At 49.2% G+C, this 27,626-nt stretch overlaps 1 protein-coding gene across 1 annotated transcript in view; it reads right to left on the bottom strand.

Annotated features, from left to right (window-relative positions):
- Window positions 1-27,626, bottom strand: part of LOC147091192 (uncharacterized) — a 511,682-nt gene that overhangs the window by 423,250 nt on the left and 60,806 nt on the right. The window contains exons 4-5 of the mRNA XM_085976673.1: window positions 27,524-27,600; window positions 27,267-27,431 (exon numbers count right to left, since the gene is read on the bottom strand). Coding sequence (XP_085832799.1) covers window positions 27,267-27,431; window positions 27,524-27,600 — 242 coding nt within the window. The remainder of the gene's footprint in view (window positions 1-27,266; window positions 27,432-27,523; window positions 27,601-27,626) is intronic.

Below are 27,626 nucleotides of genomic sequence, written 5' to 3'. Positions count from 1 at the left end.
CCTCTATCCCGGGTATCTCCCTTTACTGTCTGTCCCCGTTCTATATTCCCAACAATCCCGGGTATCTCCCTTTACTCTCTGTCCCCGTTCTATAATCCCCTTTATCCTGCGTATCTCCCATTACTCTCTGCCCCCGTTCTATGTTCCCCTCTATCCCGGGTATCTCCCTTTACTCTCTGTCCCCGTTCTATATTCCCCTCTATCCCGGGTATCTCCCTTTACTCTCTGTCGCCGTTCTATATTCCCCTCTATCCCGGGTTTCTCCCTTTACTCTCTGTCCCCGTTCTATATTTCCCTCTATCCCTGGTATCTCCCTTTACTCTCTGTCCCCGTTCTATATTCCCCTCTATCCCCGGTATCTCCCTTTACTCCCTGCCCCTGTTCTAAATTCCCCTCTATCCCGGGTATCTCCCTTTACTCTGTGTCCCCGTTCTATATTCCCCTCTATCCCGGGTATCTCCCTTTACTCTCTGTCCCCGTTCTATATTCCCCTCTATCCCGGGTATCTCCTTTTACTCTCTGTCGCCGATCTATATTCCCCTCTATCCCGGGTATCTCCCTTTACTGTCTGTCCCCGTTCTATATTCCCAACTATCCCGGGTATCTCCCTTTACACTCTGTCCCCGTTCTATAATCCCCTTTATCCCGGGTATCTCCCTTTAATCTCTGTCCCCGTTCTATATTCCCCTCTATCCCGGGTATCACCCTTTACTCTCTGTCCCCGTTCTATATTCCACTCTATCCCGGGTATCTCCCTTTACTCTCTGTCCCCGTTCTATATTCCCCTCTATCCCGGGTATCTCCCTTTACTCTCTGTCCCCGTTCTATATTCCCCTCTATCCCGGGTATCTCCCTTTACTCTCTGTCCCCGTTCTATATTCCCCTCTGTCCCGGGTATCTCCCTTTACTCTCTGTCCCCGTTCTATGTTCCCTCTACCTGGGTATCTCCCTTTACTCTCTGTCCCCGTTCTATATTCCCCTCTATCCTGGGTATCTCCCTTTACTCTCTGTCCCCGTTCTATATTCCCTTCTGTCCCGGGTATTTCCCTTTACGCTCTGTCCCCGTTCTATATTCCCCTGTATCCCGCGTATCTCCCTTTACTCTCTGTCCCCGTTCTATATTCCCCTCTATCCCGGGTATCACACTTTACTCTCTGTCCCCGTTCTATATTCCCCTCTATCCCGGGTATCTCCCTTTACTCTCTGTCCCCGTTCTATATTCCCCTCTATCCCGGGTATCTCCCTTTAATCTCTGTCCCCGTTCTATATTCCCCTCTATCCCGGGTATCACCCTTTACTCTCTGTCCCCGTTCTATATTCCCCTCTATCCCGGGTATCTCCCTTTACTCTCTGTCCCCGTTCTATATTCCCCTCTATCCCGGGTATCTCCCTTTACTCTCTGACCCCGTTCTATATTCCCCTCTATCCCGGGTATCTCCCTTTACTCTCTGTCCCCGTTCTATATTCCCCTCTGTCCCGGGTATCTCCCTTTACTCTCTGTCCCCGTTCTATATTCCCTCTACCTGGGTATCTCCCTTTACTCTCTGTCCCCGTTCTATATTCCCCTCTATCCCGGGTATCTCCCTTTACTCTCTGTCCCCGTTCTATATTCCCTTCTGTCCCGGGTATCTCCCTTTACGCTCTGTCCCCGTTCTATATTCCCCTGTATCCCGCGTATCTCCCTTTACTCTCTGTCCCCGTTCTATATTCCCCTCTATCCCGGGTATCACACTTTACTCTCTGTCCCCGTTCTATATTCCCCTCTATCCCGGGTATCTCCCTTTACTCTCTGTCCCCGTTCTATATTCCCCTCTATCCCGGGTATCTCCCTTTACTCTCTGTCCATGTTCTATATTTCCCTCTTTCCCGGGTATCTCCCTTTAATCTCTGTCCCCGTTCTATTTTCCCCTCTATCCTGGGTATTCCCCTTTAATCTCTGCCCCCGTTCTATATTCCCCTCTATCCCGGGTATTTCCCTTTACTCTCTGTCCCCGCTCTATATTCCCCTCTATCCCAGGTATCTCCCTTTACTTTCTGTCCCCGTTCTATATTCCCCTCTATACCGGGTATTTCCCTTTACTCTCTGCCCCCTTTCCATATTCCCCTCTATCCCGGGTATCTCCCTTTACTTTCTGTCCCCGTTCTATATTCCCCTCTATCCTGGGTATCTCCCTTTACTCTCTGTCCCCTTTCTATATTCCCCTCTCTCCCGGGTATCTCCCTTTACTCTCTGTCCCCGTTCTATATTCCCCTCTATCCTGGGTATCTCCCTTTACTCTCTGTCCCCGTTCTATATTCCCCTCTATCCCGGGCATCTCCCTTTACTCTCTGTCCCCGTTCTATATGCCCTCTATCCAGGGTATCTCCCTTTATTCTCTGTCCCCGTTCTATATTCCCCTCTCTAACGGGTATCTCCCTTTACTCCCTGTCCCCGTTCGATATTCCCTCTATCCTGGGCATCTCCCTTTACTCTCTGTCCCCGTTCTGTATTCCCCTCTATCCCGGGTATCTCCCTTTACTCCCTGTCCCCGTTCGATATTCCCTCTATCCTGGGTATCTCCCTTTACTCTCTGTCCCCGTTCTATATTCCCCTCTATCCCGGGTATCTCCCTTTACTCCCTGTCCCCGTTCGATATTCCCTCTATCCTGGGTATCTCCCTTTACTCTCTGTCCCCGTTCTATATTCCCTCTATCCCGGGTCTCTCCCTTTACTCTGTGTCCCCGTTCTATATTCCCCTCTATCCCGGGTATCTCCCTATACTCTCTGTCCCCGTTCTATATTCCCCTCTATCCCGGGTATCTCCTTTTACTCTCTGTCGCCGATCTATATTCCCCTCTATCCCGGGTATCTCCCTTTACTGTCTGTCCCCGTTCTATATTCCCAACTATCCCGGGTATCTCCCTTTACACTCTGTCCCCGTTCTATAATCCCCTTTATCCCGGGTATCTCCCTTTAATCTCTTTCCCCGTTCTATATTCCCCTCTATCCCGGGAATCACCCTTTACTCTCTGTCCCCGTTCTATATTCCCCTCTATCCCGGGTATCTCCCTTTACTCTCTGTCCCCGTTCTATATTCCCCTCTATCCCGGGTATCTCCCTTTACTCTCTGTCCCCGTTCTATATTCCCCTCTATCCCGGGTATCTCCCTTTACTCTCTGTCCCCGTTCTATATTCCGCTTTTTCCCGGATATCTCCCTTTACTCTCTGTCCCCGTTCTATATTCCCTCTACCTGGGTATCTCCCTTTACTCTCTGTCCCCGTTCTATATTCCCCTCTATCCCGGGTATCTCCCTTTACTCTCTGTTTCCATTCTATATTCCCCTCTATCCCGGGTATCTCCCTTTACTCTCTGTCCCCGTTCTATATTCCCCTCTATCCCGGGTATCTCCCTTTACTCTCTGTCTCCGTTCTATATTACCCTCTATCCCGGGTATCTCCTTTTACTCTCAGTCCCCGTTCTATATTCCCCTCTATCCCGGGTGTCTCCCTTTACTCTCTGTCCCCGTTCTATATTCCCCTGTATCCCGCGTATCTCCCTTTACTCTCTGTCCCCGTTCTATATTCCACTCTATCCCGGGTATCACACTTTACTCTCTGTCCCCGTTCTATATTCCCCTCTATCCCGGGTATCTCCCTTTACTCTCTGTCCCCGTTCTATATTCCCCTCTATCCCGGGTATCTCCCTTTACTCTCTGTCCCCGTTCTGTATTCCCCTCTATCCCTGGTATCTCCCTTTACTCTCTGCCCCCGTTCTATATTCCCCTCTATCCCGGGTATCTCCCTTTACTCTCTGTCCCCGTTCAATATTCCCCTCTATCCCGGGTATCTCCCTTTACTCTCTGTCCCCGTTCTATATTCCCCTCTATCCCGGGTTTCTCCCTTTCCTCTCTGTCCCCGTTCTATATTCCCCTCTATCTCTGGTATCTCCCTTTACTCTATGTCCCCGTTCTATATTCCCCTGTATCCCCGGCATCTCCCTTTACTCCCTGCCCCCGTTCTATGTTCCCCTCTATCCCGGGTATCTCCCTTTACTCTCTGTCCCCATTCTATATTTCCCTCTATCCCTGGTATCTCCCTTTACTCTCTGTCCCCGTTCTATATTCCCCTCTATCCCCGGTATCTCCCTTTACTCCCTGCCCCTGTTCTAAATTCCCCTCTATCCCGGGTATCTCCCTTTATTCTCTGTCCCCGTTCTGTATTCCCCTCTATCCCTGGTATCTCCCTTTACTCTCTGCCCCCGTTCTATATTCCCCTCTATCCCGGGTATCTCCCTTTACTCTCTGTCCCCGTTCTATATTCCGCTCAATCCCGGGTATCTCCCTTTACTCTCTGTCGCCGTTCTATATTCCCCTCTATCCCGGGTATCTCCCATTACTCTCTGTCCCTGTTCTATATTCCCCTCTGTCCCGGGTATCTCCCTTTACTCTGTGTCCCCGTTCTATATTCCCCTCTATCCCGGGTATCTCCCTATACTCTCTGTCCCCGTTCTATATTCCCCTCTATCCCGGGTATCTCCTTTTACTCTCTGTCGCCGATCTATATTCCCCTCTATCCCGGGTATCTCCCTTTACTGTCTGTCCCCGTTCTATATTCCCAACTATCCCGGGTATCTCCCTTTACACTCTGTCCCCGTTCTATAATCCCCTTTATCCCGGGTATCTCCCTTTAATCTCTTTCCCCGTTCTATATTCCCCTCTATCCCGGGAATCACCCTTTACTCTCTGTCCCCGTTCTATATTCCCCTCTATCCCGGGTATCTCCCTTTACTCTCTGTCCCCGTTCTATATTCCCCTCTATCCCGGGTATCTCCCTTTACTCTCTGTCCCCGTTCTATATTCCCCTCTATCCCGGGTATCTCCCTTTACTCTCTGTCCCCGTTCTATATTCCGCTTTTTCCCGGATATCTCCCTTTACTCTCTGTCCCCGTTCTATATTCCCTCTACCTGGGTATCTCCCTTTACTCTCTGTCCCCGTTCTATATTCCCCTCTATCCCGGGTATCTCCCTTTACTCTCTGTTTCCATTCTATATTCCCCTCTATCCCGGGTATCTCCCTTTACTCTCTGTCCCCGTTCTATATTCCCCTCTATCCCGGGTATCTCCCTTTACTCTCTGTCTCCGTTCTATATTACCCTCTATCCCGGGTATCTCCTTTTACTCTCAGTCCCCGTTCTATATTCCCCTCTATCCCGGGTGTCTCCCTTTACTCTCTGTCCCCGTTCTATATTCCCCTGTATCCCGCGTATCTCCCTTTACTCTCTGTCCCCGTTCTATATTCCACTCTATCCCGGGTATCACACTTTACTCTCTGTCCCCGTTCTATATTCCCCTCTATCCCGGGTATCTCCCTTTACTCTCTGTCCCCGTTCTATATTCCCCTCTATCCCGGGTATCTCCCTTTACTCTCTGTCCCCGTTCTGTATTCCCCTCTATCCCTGGTATCTCCCTTTACTCTCTGCCCCCGTTCTATATTCCCCTCTATCCCGGGTATCTCCCTTTACTCTCTGTCCCCGTTCAATATTCCCCTCTATCCCGGGTATCTCCCTTTACTCTCTGTCCCCGTTCTATATTCCCCTCTATCCCGGGTTTCTCCCTTTCCTCTCTGTCCCCGTTCTATATTCCCCTCTATCTCTGGTATCTCCCTTTACTCTATGTCCCCGTTCTATATTCCCCTGTATCCCCGGCATCTCCCTTTACTCCCTGCCCCCGTTCTATGTTCCCCTCTATCCCGGGTATCTCCCTTTACTCTCTGTCCCCATTCTATATTTCCCTCTATCCCTGGTATCTCCCTTTACTCTCTGTCCCCGTTCTATATTCCCCTCTATCCCCGGTATCTCCCTTTACTCCCTGCCCCTGTTCTAAATTCCCCTCTATCCCGGGTATCTCCCTTTATTCTCTGTCCCCGTTCTGTATTCCCCTCTATCCCTGGTATCTCCCTTTACTCTCTGCCCCCGTTCTATATTCCCCTCTATCCCGGGTATCTCCCTTTACTCTCTGTCCCCGTTCTATATTCCGCTCAATCCCGGGTATCTCCCTTTACTCTCTGTCGCCGTTCTATATTCCCCTCTATCCCGGGTATCTCCCATTACTCTCTGTCCCTGTTCTATATTCCCCTCTGTCCCGGGTATCTCACTTTACTCTCTGTCCCCGTTCTATATTCCCCTCTATCCCGGGTCTCTCCCTTTACTCACTGTCCCCGTTCTATATTCCCCTCTACCCCGGGTATCTCCCATTACTCTCTGTCCCCGTTCTATATTCCCCTCTATCCCGGGTATCTCCCTTTACTCTCTGTCCCCGTTCTATATTCCCCTCTATCCCGGGTTTCTCCCTTTACTCTCTGTCCCCGTTCTATATTCCCCTCTATCCCTGGTATCTCCCTTTACTCTCTGTCCCCGTTCTATATTCCCCTCTATCCCCGGTATCTCCCTTTACTCCCTGCCCCTGTTCTAAATGCCCCTCTATCCCGGGTATCTCCCTTTACTCTCTGTCCCCGTTCTATATTCCCCTCTATCCCTGGTATCTCCCTTTACTCTCTGCCCCCGTTCTTTATTCCCCTCTATCCCGGGTATCTCCCTTTACTCTCTCTCCCCGTTCTATATTCCCCTCTATCCCGGGTATCTCCCTTTACTGTCTGTCCCCGTTCTATATTCCCAACAATCCCGGGTATCTCCCTTTACTCTCTGTCCCCGTTCTATAATCCCCTTTATCCTGCGTATCTCCCATTACTCTCTGTCCCCGTTCTATATTCCCCTCTATCCCGGGTATCTCACTTTACTCCCTGTCCCGTTCTGTATTCCCCTCTATCATGGGTATCTCCGTTTACTCTCTGTCCCCGCTCCATATTCCCCTCTATCCCGGGTATCTCCCATTACTCTCTGTCCCCGTTCTATATTCCCCTCTACCCCGGGTATCTCACTTTACTCTCTGTCCCCGTTCTATATTCCCATCTATCCCGGGTATCTCCCTTTTCTCTCTGTCCCCGTTCTATATTCCCCTCTATCCCGGGTATCTCCCTTTACTCTCTGTCCATGTTCTATATTTCCCTCTTTCCCGGGTATCTCCCTTTACTCTCTGTCCCCTTTCTATATTCCCCTCTATCCCGGGTATTTCCCTTTGCTCTCTGCCCCCGTTCTATATTCCCCTCTATCCCGGGTATTTCCCTTTACTCTCTGTCCCCGTTCTATATTCCCCTCTCTCCCGGGTATCTCCCTTTACTCTCTGTCCCCGTTCTAAATTCCCCTCTATCCCAGGTACCTCCCTTTACTCTCTCTCCCCGTTCTATATACCCCTCTATCCCGGGTATCTCCCTTTACTCTCTGTCCACGTTCTATATTCCCCTCCATCCCGGGTATCTCCCTTTACTCTCTGTCCCCGTTCTATATTCCCCTCTATCCTGGGCATCTCCCTTTACTCTCTGTCCCCGTTCTATATTCCCTCTATCCTGGGTATCTCCCTTTACTCTCTGTCTCCGTTCTATATTCCCCTCTATCCCGGGTATCTCCCTTTACTCTCTGTCCCCGTTCTATATCCCCCTCTATCCCGGGTATCTCCCTTTACTCTCTGTCTCCGTTCTATATTCCCCTCTGTCCCGGGTATCTCCCTTTACTCTCTGTCCCCGTTCTATATTGCCCACTATCCAGGGCATCTCTCTTTACTCTCTGTCCACGTTCTATATTCCCCTCTATCCCGGGTATCTCCCTTTATTCTCTGTCCCCGTTCTATATTCCCCTCTATCCCGGGTATCTCCCTTTACTCTATGTCCCCGTTCTATATTCCCCTCTATCCCGGGTATCTCCCTTTACTCTCTGTCCCCGTTCTATATTCCCCTCTGTCCTAGGTATCTCCCTTTACTCCCTGTCCCCGTTGGATATTCCCTCTATTCTGGGTATCTCCCTTTCCTCTCTGTCCCCGTTCAATATTCCCCTCTATCCCGGGTATCTCCCTTTACTCCCTGTCCCCGTTCGATATTCCCTCTATCCTGGGTATCTCCCTTTACTCTCTGTCCCCGTTCTATATTCCCTGTATCGCGGGTATCTCCCTTTACTCTGTGTCCCCGTTCTATATTCCCCTCTATCTCGGGTATCTCCCTTTACTCTCTGTCCCCGTTCTATATTCCCCTCTATCCCGGGTATCTCCTTTTACTCTCTGTCGCCGATCCATATTCCCCTCTATCCCGGGTATCTCCCTTTACTGTCTGTCCCCGTTCTATATTCCCAACTATCCCGGGTATCTCCCTTTACTCTCTGTCCCCGTTCTATAATCACCTTTATCCCGGGTATCTCCCTTTAATCTCTGTCCCCGTTCTATATTCCCCTCCAACCCGGGTATCACCCTTTACTCTCTGTCCCCGTTCTATATTCCCCTCTATCCCGGGTATCTCCCTTTACTCTCTGTCCCCGTTCTGTATTCCCCTCTATCCCTGGTATCTCCCTTTACTCTCTGCCCCCGTTCTATATTCCCCTCTATCCCGGGTATCTCCCTTTACTCTCTGTCCCCGTTCAATATTCCCCTCTATCCCGGGTATCTCCCTTTACTCTCTGTCCCCGTTCTATATTCCCCTCTATCCCGGGTTTCTCCCTTTCCTCTCTGTCCCCGTTCTATATTCCCCTCTATCTCTGGTATCTCCCTTTACTCTATGTCCCCGTTCTATATTCCCCTCTATCCCCGGCATCTCCCTTTACTCCCTGCCCCCGTTCTATGTTCCCCTCTATCCCGGGTATCTCCCTTTACTCTCTGTCCCCATTCTATATTTCCCTCTGTCCCTGGTATCTCCCTTTACTCTCTGTCCCCGTTCTATATTCCCCTCTATCCCCGGTATCTCCCTTTACTCCCTGCCCCTGTTCTAAATTCCCCTCTATCCCGGGTATCTCCCTTTATTCTCTGTCCCCGTTCTGTATTCCCCTCTATCCCTGGTATCTCCCTTTACTCTCTGCCCCCGTTCTATATTCCCCTCTATCCCGGGTATCTCCCTTTACTCTCTGTCCCCGTTCTATATTCCGCTCAATCCCGGGTATCTCCCTTTACTCTCTGTCGCCGTTCTATATTCCCCTCTATCCCGGGTATCTCCCATTATTCTCTGTCCCTGTTCTATATTCCCCTCTGTCCCGGGTATCTCACTTTACTCTCTGTCCCCGTTCTATATTCCCCTCTATCCCGGGTCTCTCCCTTTACTCACTGTCCCCGTTCTATATTCCCCTCTACCCCGGGTATCTCCCATTACTCTCTGTCCCCGTTCTATATTCCCCTCTATCCCGGGTATCTCCCTTTACTCTCTGTCCCCGTTCTATATTCCCCTCTATCCCGGGTTTCTCCCTTTACTCTCTGTCCCCGTTCTATATTCCCCTCTATCCCTGGTATCTCCCTTTACTCTCTGTCCCCGTTCTATATTCCCCTCTATCCCCGGTATCTCCCTTTACTCCCTGCCCCTGTTCTAAATGCCCCTCTATCCCGGGTATCTCCCTTTACTCTCTGTCCCCGTTCTATATTCCCCTCTATCCCTGGTATCTCCCTTTACTCTCTGCCCCCGTTCTTTATTCCCCTCTATCCCGGGTATCTCCCTTTACTCTCTCTCCCCGTTCTATATTCCCCTCTATCCCGGGTATCTCCCTTTACTGTCTGTCCCCGTTCTATATTCCCAACAATCCCGGGTATCTCCCTTTACTCTCTGTCCCCGTTCTATAATCCCCTTTATCCTGCGTATCTCCCATTACTCTCTGTCCCCGTTCTATATTCCCCTCTATCCCGGGTATCTCACTTTACTCCCTGTCCCGTTCTGTATTCCCCTCTATCATGGGTATCTCCGTTTACTCTCTGTCCCCGCTCCATATTCCCCTCTATCCCGGGTATCTCCCATTACTCTCTGTCCCCGTTCTATATTCCCCTCTACCCCGGGTATCTCACTTTACTCTCTGTCCCCGTTCTATATTCCCCTCTATCCTGGGTATCTCCCTTTTCTCTCTGTCCCCGTTCTATATTCCCCTCTATCCCGGGTATCTCCCTTTACTCTCTGTCCATGTTCTATATTTCCCTCTTTCCCGGGTATCTCCCTTTACTCTCTGTCCCCTTTCTATATTCCCCTCTATCCCGGGTATTTCCCTTTGCTCTCTGCCCCCGTTCTATATTCCCCTCTATCCCTGGTATTTCCCTTTACTCTCTGTCCCCGTTCTATATTCCCCTCTCTCCCGGGTATCTCCCTTTACTCTCTCTCCCCGTTCTATATACCCCTCTATCCCGGGTATCTCCCTTTACTCTCTGTCCACGTTCTATATTCCCCTCCATCCCGGGTATCTCCCTTTACTCTCTGTCCCCGTTCTATATTCCCCTCTATCCTGGGCATCTCCCTTTACTCTCTGTCCCCGTTCTATATTCCCTCTATCCTGGGTATCTCCCTTTACTCTCTGTCTCCGTTCTATATTCCCCTCTATCCCGGGTATCTCCCTTTACTCTCTGTCCCCGTTCTATATCCGCCTCTATCCCGGGTATCTCCCTTTACTCTCTGTCTCCGTTCTATATTCCCCTCTGTCCCGGGTATCTCCCTTTACTCTCTGTCCCCGTTCTATATTGCCCACTATCCAGGGCATCTCTCTTTACTCTCTGTCCAAGTTCTATATTCCCCTCTATCCCGGGTATCTCCCTTTACTCTCTGTCCCCGTTCTATATTCCCCTCTATCCCGGGTATCTCCCTTTACTCTATGTCCCCGTTCTATATTCCCCTCTATCCCGGGTATCTCCCTTTACTCTCTGTCCCCGTTCTATATTCCCCTCTGTCCCAGGTATCTCCCTTTACTCCCTGTCCCCGTTCGATTAACCCTCTATTCTGGGTATCTCCCTTTCCTCTCTGTCCCCGTTCAATATTCCCCTCTATCCCGGGTATCTCCCTTTACTCCCTGTCCCCGTTCGATATTCCCTCTATCCTGGGTATCTCCCTTTACTCTCTGTCCCCGTTCTATATTCCCTGTATCGCGGGTATCTCCCTTTACTCTGTGTCCCCGTTCTATATTCCCCTCTATCTCGGGTATCTCCCTTTACTCTCTGTCCCCGTTCTATATTCCCCTCTATCCCGGGTATCTCCTTTTACTCTCTGTCGCCGATCTATATTCCCCTCTATCCCGGGTATCTCCCTTTACTGTCTGTCCCCGTTCTATATTCCCAACTATCCCGGGTATCTCCCTTTACTCTCTGTCCCCGTTCTATAATCACCTTTATCCCGGGTATCTCCCTTTAATCTCTGTCCCCGTTCTATATTCCCCTCCAACCCGGGTATCACCCTTTACTCTCTGTCCCCGTTCTATATTCCCCTCTATCCCGGGTATCTCCCTTTACTCTCTGTCCCCGTTCTGTATTCCCCTCTATCCCTGGTATCTCCCTTTACTCTCTGCCCCCGTTCTATATTCCCCTCTATCCCGGGTATCTCCCTTTACTCTCTGTCCCCGTTCAATATTCCCCTCTATCCCGGGTATCTCCCTTTACTCTCTGTCCCCGTTCTATATTCCCCTCTATCCCGGGTTTCTCCCTTTCCTCTCTGTCCCCGTTCTATATTCCCCTCTATCTCTGGTATCTCCCTTTACTCTATGTCCCCGTTCTATATTCCCCTCTATCCCCGGCATCTCCCTTTACTCCCTGCCCCCGTTCTATGTTCCCCTCTATCCCGGGTATCTCCCTTTACTCTCTGTCCCCATTCTATATTTCCCTCTATCCCTGGTATCTCCCTTTACTCTCTGTCCCCGTTCTATATTCCCCTCTATCCCCGGTATCCCCCTTTACTCCCTGCCCCTGTTCTAAATTCCCCTCTATCCCGGGTATCTCCCTTTATTCTCTGTCCCCGTTCTGTATTCCCCTCTATCCCTGGTATCTCCCTTTACTCTCTGCCCCCGTTCTATATTCCCCTCTATCCCGGGTATCTCCCTTTACTCTCTGTCCCCGTTCTATATTCCCCTCAATCCCGGGTATCTCCCTTTACTCTCTGTCGCCGTTCTATATTCCCCTCTATCCTGGGTATCTCCCATTACTCTCTGTCCCTGTTCTATATTCCCCTCTGTCCCGGGTATCTCACTTTACTCTCTGTCCCCGTTCTATATTCCCTTCTATCCCGGGTCTCTCCCTTTACTCACTGTCCCCGTTCTATATTCCCCTCTACCCCGGGTATCTCCCATTACTCTCTGTCCCCGTTCTATATTCCCCTCTATCCCGGGTATCTCCCTTTACTCTCTCTCCCTGTTCTATATTCCCCTCTGTCCCGGGTATCTCCCTTTACTGTCTGTCCCCGTTCTATATTCCCAACAATCCCGGGTATCTCCCTTTACTCTCTGTCCCCGTTCTATAATCCCCTTTATCCTGCGTATCTCCCATTACTCTCTGTCCCCGTTCTATATTCCCCTCTATCCCGGGTATCTCACTTTACTCCCTGTCCCGTTCTGTATTCCCCTCTATCATGGGTATCTCCGTTTACTCTCTGTCCCCGCTCCATATTCCCCTCTATCCCGGGTATCTCCCATTACTCTCTGTCCCCGTTCTATATTCCCCTCTACCCCGGGTATCTCACTTTACTCTCTGTCCCCGTTCTATATTCCCCTCTATCCCGGGTATCTCCCTTTTCTCTCTGTCCCCGTTCTATATTCCCCTCTATCCCGGGTATCTCCCTTTACTCTCTGTCCATGTTCTATATTTCCCTCTTTCCCGGGTATCTCCCTTTACTCTCTGTCCCCTTTCTATATTCCCCTCTATCCCGGGTATTTCCCTTTGCTCTCTGCCCCCGTTCTATATTCCCCTCTATCCCGGGTATTTCCCTTTACTCTCTGTCCCCGTTCTATATTCCCCTCTCTCCCGGGTATCCTTCTTTACTCTCTGTCCCCGTTCTAAATTCCCCTCTATCCCAGGTACCTCCCTTTACTCTCTCTCCCCGTTCTATATACCCCTCTATCCCGGGTATCTCCCTTTACTCTCTGTCCACGTTCTATATTCCCCTCCATCCCGGGTATCTCCCTTTACTCTCTGTCCCCGTTCTATATTCCCCTCTATCCTGGGCATCTCCCTTTACTCTCTGTCCCCGTTCTATATTCCCTCTATCCTGGGTATCTCCCTTTACTCTCTGTCTCCGTTCTATATTCCCCTCTATCCCGGGTATCTCCCTTTACTCTCTGTCCCCGTTCTATATCCCCCTCTATCCCGGGTATCTCCCTTTACTCTCTGTCTCCGTTCTATATTCCCCTCTGTCCCGGGTATCTCCCTTTACTCTCTGTCCCCGTTCTATATTGCCCACTATCCAGGGCATCTCTCTTTACTCTCTGTCCACGTTCTATATTCCCCTCTATCCCGGGTATCTCCCTTTACTCTCTGTCCCCGTTCTATATTCCCCTCTATCCCGGGTATCTCCCTTTACTCTATGTCCCCGTTCTATATTCCCCTCTATCCCGGGTATCTCCCTTTACTCTCTGTCCCCGTTCTATATTCCCCTCTGTCCCAGGTATCTCCCTTTACTCCCTGTCCCCGTTCGATATTCCCTCTATTCTGAGTATCTCCCTTTCCTCTCTGTCCCCGTTCAATATTCCCCTCTATCCCGGGTATCTCCCTTTACTCCCTGTCCCCGTTCGATATTCCCTCTATCCTGGGTATCTCCCTTTACTCTCTGTCCCCGTTCTATATTCCCTGTATCGCGGGTATCTCCCTTTACTCTGTGTCACGGTTCTATATTCCCCTCTATCTCGGGTATCTCCCTTTACTCTCTGTCCCCGTTCTATATTCCCCTCTATCCCGGGTATCTCCTTTTACTCTCTGTCGCCGATCTATATTCCCCTCTATCCCGGGTATCTCCCTTTACTGTCTGTCCCCGTTCTATATTCCCCTCTATCCCGGGTATCTCCCTTTACTCTCTGTCCCCGTTCTATATTCCCCTCTATCCCGGGTATATCCCTTTACTCTCTGTCCCCGTTCTATATTCCCCTCTGTCCCGGGTATCTCCCTTTACTCTCTGTCCCCGTTCTATATTCCCTCTACCTGGGTATCTCCCTTTACTCTCTGTCCCCGTTCTATATTCCCCTCTATCCCGGGTATCTCCCTTTACTCTCTGTCTCCGTTCTATATTCCCCTCTATCCCGGATATCTCCCTTTACTCTCTGTCTCCGTTCTATATTCCCCTCTATCCCGGGTATCTCCCTTTACTCTCTGTCCCCGTTCTATATTGCCCACTATCCAGGGCATCTCTCTTTACTCTCTGTCCACGTTCTATATTCCCCTCTATCCCGGGTATCTCCCTTTACTCTCTGTCCCCGTTCTATATTCCCCTCTATCCCGGGTATCTCCCTTTACTCTATGTCCCCGTTCTATATTCCCCTCTATCCCGGGTATCTCCCTTTACTCTCTGTCCCCGTTCTATATTCCCCTCCATCCCAGGTATTTCCCTTTACTTCCTGTCCCCGTTCGATATTCCCTCTATCCTGGGTATCTCCCTTTCCTCTCTGTCCCCGTTCTATATTCCCCTCTATCCCGGGTATCTCCCTTTACTCCCTGTCCCCGTTCGATATTCCCTCTATCCTGGGTATCTCCCTTTACTCTCTGTCCCCGTTCTATATTCCCTCTATCCCGGGTATCTCCCTTTACTCTGTGTCCCCGTTCTATATTCCCCTCTATCCCGGGTATCTCCCTTTACTCTCTGTCCCCGTTCTATATTCCCCTCTATCCCGGGTATCTCCTTTTACTCTCTGTCGCCGATCTATATTCCCCTCTATCCCGGGTATCTCCCTTTACTGTCTGTCCCCGTTCTATATTCCCAACTATCCCGGGTATCTCCCTTTACTCTCTGTCCCCGTTCTATAATCCCCTTTATCCCGGGTATCTCCCTTTAATCTCTGTCCCCGTTCTATATTCCCCTCTATCCCGGGTATCACCCTTTACTCTCTGTCCCCATTCTATATTCCCCTCTATCCCGGGTATCTCCCTTTACTCTCTGTGCCCGTTCTATCTTCCCCTCTAACCCGGGTATCTCCCTTTACTCTCTGTCCCCGTTCTATATTCCCCTCTATCCCGGGTATCTCTCTTTACTCTCTGTCCCCGTTCTATATTCCCCTCTGTCCCGGGTATCTCCCTTTACTCTCTGTCCCCGTTCTATATTCCCTCTACCTGGGTATCTCCCTTTACTCTCTGTCCCCGTTCCATATTCCCCTCTATCCCGGGTATCTCCCTTTACTCTCTGTCTCCGTTCTATATTCCCCTCTATCCCGGGTATCTCCCTTTACTCTCTGTCCCCGTTCTATATTCCCCTCTATCCCGGGTATCTCCCTTTACTCTCTGTCCCCGTTCTATATTCCCCTCTATCCCGGGTATCTCCCTTTACTCTCTGTCCCCGTTCTATATTCCCCTGTATCCCGCGTATCTCCCTTTACTCTCTGTCCCCGTTCTATATTCCCCTCTATCCCGGGTATCACCCTTTACTCTCTGTCCCCGTTCTATATTCCCCTCTATCCCGGGTATCTCCCTTTACTCTCTGTCCCCGTTCTTTCTTCCCCTCTATCCCGGGTATCTCCCTTTACTCTCTGTCCCCGTTCTATATTCCCCTCTATCCCCGGTATCTCCCTTTACTCCCTGCCCCTGTTCTAAATTCCCCTCTATCCCGGGTATCTCCCTTTACTCTCTGTCCCCGTTCTGTATTCCCCTCTATCCCTGGTATCTCCCTTTACTCTCTGCCCCCGTTCTATATTCCCCTCTATCCCGGGTATCTCCCTTTACTCTCTGTCCCCGTTCTATATTCCCCTCTATCCCGGGTATCTCCCTTTACTCTCTGTCACCGTTCTATAATCCCCTCTATCCCGGGTATCTCCCTTTACTGTCTGTCCCCGTTCTATATTCCCAACAATCCCGGGTATCTCCCTTTACTCTCTGTCCCTGTTCTATAATCCCCTTTATCCCGCGTATCTCCCATTACTCTCTGTCCCTGTTCTATATTCCCCTCTGTCCCGGGTATCTCACTTTACTCTCTGTCCCCGTTCTATATTCCCCTCTATCCCGGGTATCTCCCTTTACTCACTGTCCCCGTTCTATATTCCCCTCTACCCCGGGTATCTCACATTACTCTCTGTCCCCGTTTTATATTCCCCTCTATCCCAGGTATCTCCCTTTACTCTCTGTCCCCGTTCTATATTCCCCTCTATCCCGGGTTTCTCCCTTTACCCTCTGTCCCCGTTCTATATTCCCCTCTATCCCTGGTATCTCCCTTTACTCTCTGTCCCCGTTCTATATTCCCCTCTATCCCCGGTATCTCCCTTTACTCCCTGCCCCTGTTCTAAATGCCCCCCTATCCCGGGTATCTCCCTTTACTCTCTGTCCCCGTTCTATATTCCCCTCTATCCCTGGTATCTCCCTTTACTCTCTGCCCCAGTTCTATATTCCCCTCTATCCCGGGTATCTCCCTTTACTCTCTGTCCCCGTTCTATATTCCCCTCTATCCCTGGTATCTCCCTTTACTCTCTGTCGCCGTTCTATATTCCCCTCTATCCCGGGTTTCTCCCTTTACTCTCTGTCCCCGTTCTATATTCCCCTCTATCCCTGGTATCTCCCTTTACTCTCTGTCCCCGTTCTATATTCCCCTCTATCCCCGGTGTCTCCCTTTACTCCCTGCCCCTGTTCTAAATTCCCCTCTATCCCGGGTATCTCCCTTTACTCTCTGTCCCCGTTCTGTATTCCGCTCTATCCCTGGTATCTCCCTTTACTCTCTGCCCCCGTTCTATATTCCCCTCTATCCCGGGTATCTCCCTTTATACTCTGTCCCCGTTCTATATTCCCCTCTATCCCGGGTATCTCCCTTTACTGTCTGTCCCCGTTCTATATTCCCAACAATCCCGGATATCTCCCTTTACTCTCTGTCCCCGTTCTATAATCCCCTTTATCCCGCGTATCTCCCATTACTCTCTGTCCCTGTTCTATATTCCCCTCTGTCCCGGGTATCTCACTTTACTCTCTGTCCCCGTTCTATATTCCCCTCTACCCCGGGTATCTCCCATTACTCTCTGTCCCCGGTATATATTCCCCTCTAAACCAGGTTTCTATCTGTCTCCCAGCCCAGCCTCCCCTCTAACTGACTGCTCACAGACAGTACTCCCTATTTTAGATTAACACTAAGCTCTCATGTAACAGAAAGCAGCAATAACCTCAGCTTCAATTCGTCCAATAGAAAAGCTGCACATTTAAAGCTGGAATTTAACGAATCTGCAAACCAGGCTTCGTTCAGTATCTCTAAGAGTTGTGCTCCATTTTACTTCGAATAATACAGAGACGGAGGATGTTCGGCTGACTCTCACATTCTCCCTCTGTCCTCACAGACTGATCTCTCTGTTCTGCATTAACTGTTACGTCCCAGCTTCAGAACGCCTTTGCCCGGGTAAGTTTCAGGCTGCAGTTCCCGCGGGCACCTCCAAGATTTGGGAACCTTCTCCTGCACCTGCAGATTGAGCTTTTGAACAGAGTGCAGATGGTGAGGGACACTCAATGGTCAGTGAGCGATATCATGGGGTATTTCAGTCGCCAGGTGAACACTGAGTGCAGATGGTGAGGGAGACTCGATGATCAGTGAGAGATATCATGGGGTATCTTAGTCCGCAGGAGAATACTGATTGCATATGGTGAGGGACACTCGATGGTCAGTGAGAGATATCATGGGGTATCTCAGTCCCCAGGTGAACACTGAGGGCAGATGGTGAGGGACACTCGATGGTCAATGAGAGATATCATGTGGTATCTCAGTCCCCAGGTGAACACTGAGTGCAGATTGTGAGGGAAAGTCGATGGACAGTGAGAGATATCATGGGGTATCTCAGGCCCCAGGTGAACACTGAGTGCAGCTGGTGAGGGACACTCGATGGTAAGTGAGAAATATCTCGGGGTATCTCAGTCCCCATGTGAACACTGAGTGCAGATTGTGAGGGAAAGTCGATGGACAGTGAGAGATATCATGGGGTATCTCAGGCCCCAGGTGAACACTGAGTGCAGCTGGTGAGGGACACTCGATGGTAAGTGAGAAATATCTCGGGGTATCTCAGTCCCCATGTGAACACTGAGTGCAGATTGTGAGGGACATTCGATGGTCAATGAGAGATATCATGGGGTATCTGCGTCCCCAGCTGAACACTGAGTGCAGATGGTGAGGGACTCTCGATGCTCAGTGAGAGATATCACGGGGTATCTCAGTCCCCAGCTGAACACTGAGTGCAGATGGTGAGGGACTCTCGATGGTCAGTGAGAGATATCATGGGGTATCTCAGTCCCCAGGTGAACACTGAGGGCAGATGGTGAGGGACACTCGATGGTCAATGAGAGATATCATGTGGTATCTCAGTCCCCAGGTGAACACTGAGTGCAGATTGTGAGGGAAAGTCGATGGACAGTGAGAGATATCATGGGGTATCTCAGGCCCCAGGTGAACACTGAGTGCAGCTGGTGAGGGACACTCGATGGTAAGTGAGAGATATCATGGGGTATCTCAGTCCCCAGGTGAACACTGAGGGCAGATGGTGAGGGACACTCGATGGTCAATGAGAGATATCATGTGGTATCTCAGTCCCCAGGTGAACACTGAGTGCAGATTGTGAGGGAAAGTCGATGGACAGTGAGAGATATCATGGGGTATCTCAGGCCCCAGGTGAACACTGAGTGCAGCTGGTGAGGGACACTCGATGGTAAGTGAGAAATATCTCGGGGTATCTCAGTCCCCATGTGAACACTGAGTGCAGATTGTGAGGGAAAGTCGATGGACAGTGAGAGATATCATGGGGTATCTCAGGCCCCAGGTGAACACTGAGTGCAGCTGGTGAGGGACACTCGATGGTAAGTGAGAAATATCTCGGGGTATCTCAGTCCCCATGTGAACACTGAGTGCAGATTGTGAGGGACATTCGATGGTCAATGAGAGATATCATGGGGTATCTGCGTCCCCAGCTGAACACTGAGTGCAGATGGTGAGGGACTCTCGATGCTCAGTGAGAGATATCACGGGGTATCTCAGTCCCCAGCTGAACACTGAGTGCAGATGGTGAGGGACTCTCGATGGTCAATGACAGATATCATGTAGTATCTCAGTCCCCAGGTGAACACTGATTGCCGATGGTGAGGGACATTCGATGGTCAGTGAGAGATATAATGGGGTATCTCAGTCCCCAGGTGAACACTGAGTTCAGTTGGTGAGGGACTCTCGATGGTCGGTGAGAGATATCATCGGTTATCTCAGTCCCCAGGTGAACACTGAGTGCAGATGGTGAGTGACTCTCGATGGTCAGTGAGAGATATCATGCGGTATCTCAATCCCCAGGTGAACACTGAGTGCAGATAGTGAGGGACACTCGATGGTCAGTGAGATACACCATGGGGTATCTCAGTCCTCAGGTGAACACTGAGTGCAGATGGTGAGAGGATAACCAGGGAAAGGGTAGGGCCCATTAGGGACCAAAGTGGCAATCTGTGTGTCGAGCCAGAGGATGTAGGCGGGGTTTTAAATGAATTTTTTGCATCTGTGTTCACTATGGAGAAAGACGATGCAGACATAGAAATCGGGCAAGGGGACTGTGACATACTTGAACATATTAGCATCGAGAGGGAGGAGGTGCTAGCGGTTTTAGCGGGCCAAAAAGTGGATAAATCCCCAGGCCCGGACGAGATGTATCCCAGGCTGCTGTGGGAGGCAAGGGAGGAGATTGCAGGGGCTCTGACACTAATTTTCAGAACCTCTCTGGCCACAGGGGATGTACCAGAGGACTGGAGAACAGCTAACGTAGTACCATTATTCAAGAAAGGTAGCAGGGATAAACCAGGGAATTACAGGCCAGTGAGTCTAACATCTGTGGTGGGGAAATTATTGGAAAAAATTCTGAGGGACAAAATTAATCTCCACTTGGAGAGGCAAGGATTAATCGGGGATAGTCAGCATGGCTTTGTCAAGGGTAAATCATGTCTAACAAATCTGATCGAATTTTTCGAGGGGGTGACTAGTGGGGTGGATGAGGGAAATGCTGTGGATGTGGTGTACATGGACTTCAGTAAAGCTTTTGACAAAGTCCCGCATAGGAGACTGGTCAAGAAGGTAAGAGCCCATGGGATCCAGGGTGCCTTGGCGCGTTGGATCCTAAACTGGCTGAGTGGCAGGAGGCAGAGGGTGATGGTCGAAGGTTGCTTTTGTGACTGGAAGCCTGTGTCCAGTGGGGTACCTCAGGGATCGGTGCTGGGTCCCTTATTGTTTGTGATCTACATAAATGATTTGGATGAAAATGTAAAAGGTATGATCAGTAAGTTCGCAGATGACACGAAAATTGGTGGGGTGGTAAATTGCGAGGAGGAAAGCCTCCGGCTACAGGACGATATAAACGGGTTGGTCAGATGGGCGGAAAAGTGGCAAATGGAATTTAACCCTGAAAAGTGCGAGGTGATGCATTTTGGACGGACAAATAAGGCAAGGGAATACACAATGAGTGGTAGGACCCTAGGAAGTACAGAGGGTCAGAGGGACCTTGGTGTACATGTACATAGATCCCTGAAGGCAGTGGAGCAGGTAGATAAGGTGGTTAAAAAGGCATATGGGATACTTGCCTTCATTAGCCGAGGCATAGAATATAAGAGCAGGGAGGTTATGATGGAGCTGTACAAAACGCTGGTGAGGCCACAGCTGGAGTACTGTGTGCAGTTCTGGTCGCCTCACTATAGGAAGGATGTGATTGCTTTGGAGAGGGTGCAGAGAAGATTCACCAGGATGTTACCTGGGATGGAGCGCCTCAGCTATGAAGAGAGGCTGGACAGGCTGGAGTTGTTTTCCTTGGAGCAGAGAAGGCTGAGGGGGGACCTGATTGAGGTGTACAAAATAATGAGGGGCATAGATAGGGTAGATAAAGAGGAACTTTTCCCCTTAGTGGGGGGGTCAATAACAAGGGGGCATAGATTCAGGGTAAGGGGCAGGAGATTTAGAGGGGATTTGAGGAGGAACTTTTTCACCCAGAGGGTGGTTGGAATGTGGAACTCAATGCCTGAAAGGGTGGTGGAGGCAGGAACCCTCACAACATTCAAGAAGCATTTGGATGAGCACTTGAAATGCCATTGCATGCAAGGCTATGGACCAAATGCTGGAAAATGGGATTAGACTGGACAGGGATGGATGGGCGGCGCAGACACGATGGGCCGAAGGGCCTCTTTCTGTGCTGTAAAACTCTATGACTCTATGACTCTATGACTCTATCTCAATCCCCAGGTGAACACTGAGTGCAGATGGTGAGGAACACTCTATGGTCAGTAAGAGATATCATGGGGTATCTCAGTCCCCAGGTGAACACTGAGTGCAGATGGTGAGGGACTCTCGATGGTCAGTGAGAGATATCATGGGGTGTCTCAGTCCCCAGGTGAACACTGAGTGCAGATGGTGAGGGACACTCGATGGTCAGTGAGAGATATCATGGGGTATCTCAGTTCCCAGGTGAACACTGAGTGCAGATGGTGAAGGACACTCGATGGTCAGTGAGAGATATCATGTGGTATCTCAGTCCCCAGGTGAACACTGAGTGCATATGGTGAGGGACACTCGATGGTCAGTGAGAGATATCATGGGGTATCTCAGGCCCCAGATGAACACGGAGTGCAGATGATGAGGGACTCTCGATGGTCAGTGAGAGATATCATGGGGTATCTCAGTCCTGGTGTGAAATTTGATTAAGTATAACTTTCGATTGTAGGTTCTTCATTGAAAAGCTATATATATATTTGAATATATATTGGATATATTAATACTGAATATATTATAATTTGGAAGCTGAATATCAAAGATATTTTAACTATATATTATACAAATTGTATGATATTTATTCTGATTGAAATAGTGTCATAGCATCATGGAATAGTACAGCAGTGAAGCAGACCATTCGGCCCATCGAGTCTGCACCAGCTCTTTTAAGGACAATCCAGTTATTCCCACTCCCCCGCTCTTTCCCCATTACCCAGCATTTATTCTCCTGCAATTATTTATCCAATTCCCTTTTGAAGGCTACTATTGAATCTGTTTCCACCATTCTATCAGGCAGAGCTTTCCAAATTCTAACACACGTTGTGTAAAAAAGCTTTATCTCATGTCCCCTCTGGTTATTTCCCCAGTAACCTTAAACCTATGCCTTCTTGTTATAGACCCTTCAGCCAGTGGAAACAGTTTGGCTTTATTTTAACGATATAAACCCTTCATGATTCTGAACACCTCTATCAAATCTCCTCTTAGCCTTCTCTGTTCTCAGCAGAACCATCCAGCGGTGCCAGTCTATTTAAATTAGTCAAAATTTAAGACAATTCGTGAAATTATCTGAGATAAACAAATAATTAAACATCTCTACTGGGCCCATGGTAACCAGCTGGGCTTTGCTGCTGTAATATAACTTGTCTTCAGCTGCCGACCATGAAGGGTTTGGGAGATTGGAACTGGGGAGTGTCTGAGCATGTTATGGTCAGTATTGGGGAATGGTCTGTGTTTACTGGAACTTTAATGGGCATAAAAACATAGGAATTAGGAACAGGAGTAGGGCATTCTGCCCCTCGAGCCTGCTGCTCAATAAGATCATGGCTGATCTTCTACCTCAACAACACCTTCCCGCCCTATCTACATATCTCTTGTTTCCATTGCTGCCCAAATATCTATCAATCTCAGTCTTGAATATACTCATCGACTGTGGATCTACAATCCTCTGGTGTAGAGAATTCCAAAGATTTACAACCCTCAGAGTGAAGAGATTTCTCCTCATCACAGTCCTAAATGGTCGAGCCCTTAACCTGAGAATATGACCCCCAGCTTTATACTCTGCATCCAGGGTAAAGCAGCCTCTCATCATCTACCCTGTCAGGCCCTTTAAGAATGTCAATGAGAGCACCTCTCATTCTTCTAAACATTAGATAATATGGGCACATTGCACTTAATTTCTCCTCATTGGACAACACGATCTTCACCGGAATCAATCTAGAGTACATTTGTTACACCCCCTCAAAGGCAAGTATATCGTTCCTTAGATAAGGAGACCAAAACTGTGCGCGATACAGGTGTGGGCTCACCAAAGCCCTATATATTTGTTGCAAGACTTCCTTCCTCTTATACTCCAAACCGCTTGCAATAAAGGCTACCATCCCTTTCTAATAGCGTCCTGTACGTGCAGGTCAACTTTCATCAATTCATGTACAAGGGCCACCAAATCTCTCTGAATACCAACATTTATTAAACTCTCACCTTTAAAAAAAATGTGCTTTTTTTCTATTCTTCCTATCAAAGGGGATAATTTCACACTTACCCACAATCTACTCCATCTGCCACCTACTTGCTCAATCAATTAATCAGTCTATATCCCTTTGCAGCCTCCTTGCGTCCTCCTCACTGCTAAAATTAAGTTGAGAGGGGATGGGAAGGTTAAAATAAGATTGGCAAAGAGTGAGCATGAGAGTAGAATGGCGGTTAACATATAAGGGAACTGAAAAATCTTCTACCAGGATGTAAAAATTAAGCGAGTGTAAGAGGCGGGGTGGTGTCTATTAGAGACAACGATGGTGATATATGCTTAGAGGCGCAGGGCAAGGCTAGAATACTCAATGAGTACTTTATATCGGTGTTCACGAAGGAGGTGGATGCTGACAGAATATCGGTAGAAGTGGAAACGGTAGAAGCATTGGAAGGGGTAAAAAATGTTAGACAGGGTGTACTAGAAAGGCTGGCCATACTTAGAGTGGACAAGTCGCTTGGTACAGATGGCTTGCATCCCAGGTTGCTAAGAGAATTGGGGGAAGATATTGCGGAAGGGCTTTGCATAATTTTCCAATCTTCCCCAGATGCGGGGCAGGTGCCCGAGGATTGAAATGTGGCAACGGTGACGCCATTGTTCAAGAAAAGGTGTTAGGATAATTGTAGTAATTAAGGCCAGTCAGTTTAACATCGGTGTTGTGTAAAGTTTTAGAAACAATAATCAAGGAAAAAGTTAACGGGCACTTGGCAATGTTTAAGTGAATTAAGGAAAGCCAACACGGATTTGTAAAAAGCAGTTCCTGCTTGACTAACCTAATTTAATTTTTTGAAATGTAACAGAGAGGTTTGATCAAGGGAATGAAATGGATGTTGTCTAAATGGATTTTCGGAAGGTGTTTGACTAAGCACCACATAGAAGGCTGGTTAACAAAATTGAGGCACATGGAATAGGTCGGCCAGTGCAACTTGTATTATAAGGAATTGGATTAAGGACAGAAAACTGTGAGTTGAGGTAAATGCCTGTTTTTCAGACTGGAGGATGGTAGAGAGTGCTGTTCCTCAAGAGTCAGTGCTGGGGCCACTGCTTTTTTTATTTATATAATTGACCTGGATACTGGAATACACAGTAGAATAGCTAAATTTGTCGATGACACTAAATTTGGGGGTGTGGCAAACAGTGATGATGACACCTATCAACGGCAACAGGCCATAGAAAGGCTAACAGAATGGGCAGACACGTGGCAGATGGAATTTAATACAGAGAAGTGTGAGGTGAAGCCTGTTGGCAGAAGGAACAGGGAGAGGCAATATACACTTAATGTCACAGTTTTAAACAGCCTGCAGGGACAGAGGGAGCTGGGAGTTAAAGTGCACAGGTCCCTGAAGGTAAGGACATATTGACAGCGTGGTTAACAAAGCATATAGGATCTTGGGCTTCATAAATAGAGGTATTGAGTACAAAAGTAGAGACGTTATGCTGAAGCTTTATAAAGCACTGGTTTGGCCACAACTGGAATAATGCATCCAGTTCTGGTCACCACAATTTAGAAAGGATATGAAGGCCCTTGAGAAGATGCAGAGGCGATTTACCAGAATAGTTCCGGGGATGGGGGATCTTAGCTGCAAGGACAGGTTGGAGAAGCTGGAATTATTTTCATTAGAGCAAAGGAAGTTGACTGGTGAGTTGACAGAGGTGAACAAGATTATGATGGGTTTGGATAGGCTATACGGGGAAAGGCTGTTCCCACTAGTTGATGGTACAAGGACTAGGAGACACAGATATAAGATTTGGGGCAAGCGATACAGGGGGGGATGTGAGGAAAAACTTTTTTACGCAGTGAGTGGTGAGGACCAGGACCTCGCTGCCAATGGAATTGTTGGAAGCGGAGACAGTCAAAGTTTTAAAGGGGAGACTGGATAGGCACTTGAGGGAAATAAACTTGCAGGGCTACAGGGATAGAGCGGGGTAATGGGAATAACTTGTTTGCTCTACAGAGAGCAGGCACGGACTCGATGTGCTGAAAGGTCTCCTTCTGAGCCGTTATGACTCAATGAATTACTTTCCCACTTTGTATCATCAACAAACATGGATACATTCCATTCAGCCCCCACATCTAAGTCATTGATATAGATTGTAAAAAGCTGAGGCCCAAGCACTGATCCTTGAGGCACTCCACTAGTTACACGCAGCCATCCCGAAATTGTTCCATTTATCCCTACTTCACCAGATAGATTGCTGGGAGGAGAGTAACACACTCCCGTGTACAGATTCAACTAAGCCTTCGCCAAGCACACGCTTGGTGATTCTTGACATTCAATTTAAATACAGAGACCATCGCAGTCCCTTTACTGTCACAATGTTATTGGGTGAGCAGCAGTCAGTGTGGTAAACCACTTTTATCGTTCACTATCGTTACACTATAGTTATCACTGTTATATCGTTACTCTATGGTTATCACTGTTCACACTGTTGTATCACTATATGAGGTCGCCTCTTGTCACACTGTTATACCTGGGCTGACCACTGCTGACTCCGCCCATGGCTCCACCTACCTGCCCAGGTATAAAGGTGGTCGACTGGCTGGTATTCCTCCTTGTTGGATCCGATCACCCACGAGGGTGGGCTCTGTTATTTAGCCAATAAAAACCTATAGTTACTTTCTTAACTCGTCGCTTTTCATTGGATGAATTGATAGGTATATCAGTCAGCTTCTGGGATATTGATATCTTATCAGTGGCCTCACAGTGTCCCGTGTCCTGGCTACACAACCACTCTTCCAGTAAGACCCCAACTGCAGTCCTGTCTTGAGTTCTGATCACCGCATCTCAGGGAGGATCTATTGGCCATCACTCCACCTCCACCCCCGAGTACCTGACCTTCATTACTCCCACTCGAATACTTGAGCTTCATTCCTACACAGTCCCCCGCACTGACTTCCTGACTTTCTCTCCCCAACTCTGATTTTCTGACCATCTCACCCCCTGCAGTTCCTGACCTGCGCCCCCACCCCCGCCCCGAGTTACTGATATTTACCCCACCGAGTTGTTGACCTTTGCCTCCCAGAGTTCCTGACATTTGCACCCACGCGTTCCTGAACTTTGACCGCCCCCGAGTCCTTATCTTTGCCCCCCGAGACCCTGATCTTTACCCACCCACCCACTGCCCCATGTTCCTGGTATTCGCCACCCTGAGATCCTGATCTTTGGATCCTGATTTCCTGACCTTACATTCCTGAGTTCCTGACCTTCCACCACCGCCCTGAGTTCCTGGCTTCCCCCCCCCACACGAGTTCCTGAACTTTCACCCCCGAGTGCCTGGCCTTTCACTCCTCGCATTCCTGACCTTCACTCCCCCCGAGTATTTGACCTCTCCCCCGAGTTCCTTACTTTTACACCTCCCGCAGTTCCTGACTTGCCCCAACGAGTTCCTGACCTTCTCTCCCCCCAGATTCCTGTACTTTCCCCCCCCCGTGTGTGCCTGGCCTTTGCCCCTCGAGATCCTGAACTTTCCCCCAACCGTAATCCTGACCGTTGACCCCACCCCCGAGTTACTGACCTTTGCCACCCCCCGAGCTCCTGAACTTTGCCCCCCACCGCGTTCCTGAATGTTGCCCCCTCTCCTGATATCCTGAACTTTGACCCTCCTAATTTCGGACCTTTGCCCCCACACCAAGTTTCTGATTTCTGACCCCCGAGTTCCTGACCTTTCCCGCTCGATTTCCAGAAATTTGCTCCCAGAGTTTCAGAAATTTGCACCCCCCATTTCCTGACCTTTGCCCCTCACCGGTTAGTGACCATTACCCCACCACCAAGTTCCTCATATTTGCCCCCCAAGATTCTGACCGTTGCCCCCCAGTGTTTCTGACACTTCCCCCAAATTGTGACCTTTCACCCCCCGAGTTCCTGACATTTCCCCCGAATTCCTGACCTTTGCCCCTGAGTTCCTGATCTTTGTCCCCCGAGTTCCTGAACTTTGCACCCCCGAGTTCCTGATATCTTCACCCCCCGAGTTCCTGACCTTTGCCTCCCCCCCCCCAAGTACCTGTGCAATAAGCAGCGTCCCACCCGAGTGTTGGCTTCAACTCATAAACGAAGTATCCGGTGCAGTTTTTGATCTTTATCTCCAGGGGCCCGTAGCGGCGATTTCCATCCTTGGTAAAACAAACTGTCCTCTCCACTTCTCCCTGTCCCACGGTGGGATGAGAACCTGAAATGTGGTTTATAAATATTGAATAATACAACCGAGTGAACAGTGCTGGACAGTGAATGTAAATCTGAGATTATAAAGTCTGAAATTACCCTTTAACCAGCCTGGGCGTTGTGTGGAGCAGCGATGCTTTGGAACCTCAGTCTCGGGAATCTCCCATCCACCAGAACTGGAACAACAATCACAGAGTCAGAC

Source organism: Somniosus microcephalus, unplaced genomic scaffold, assembly GCF_052327205.1.
Source record: "Somniosus microcephalus isolate GS21.2 unplaced genomic scaffold, FLI_Smic_1.0 unresolved_chr3, whole genome shotgun sequence".
Lineage (NCBI taxonomy): Eukaryota > Metazoa > Chordata > Chondrichthyes > Squaliformes > Somniosidae > Somniosus > Somniosus microcephalus.
The sequence above is the reverse complement of the archived record's forward strand: the minus strand, read 5'-3'. Positions and strand labels throughout refer to the sequence as shown.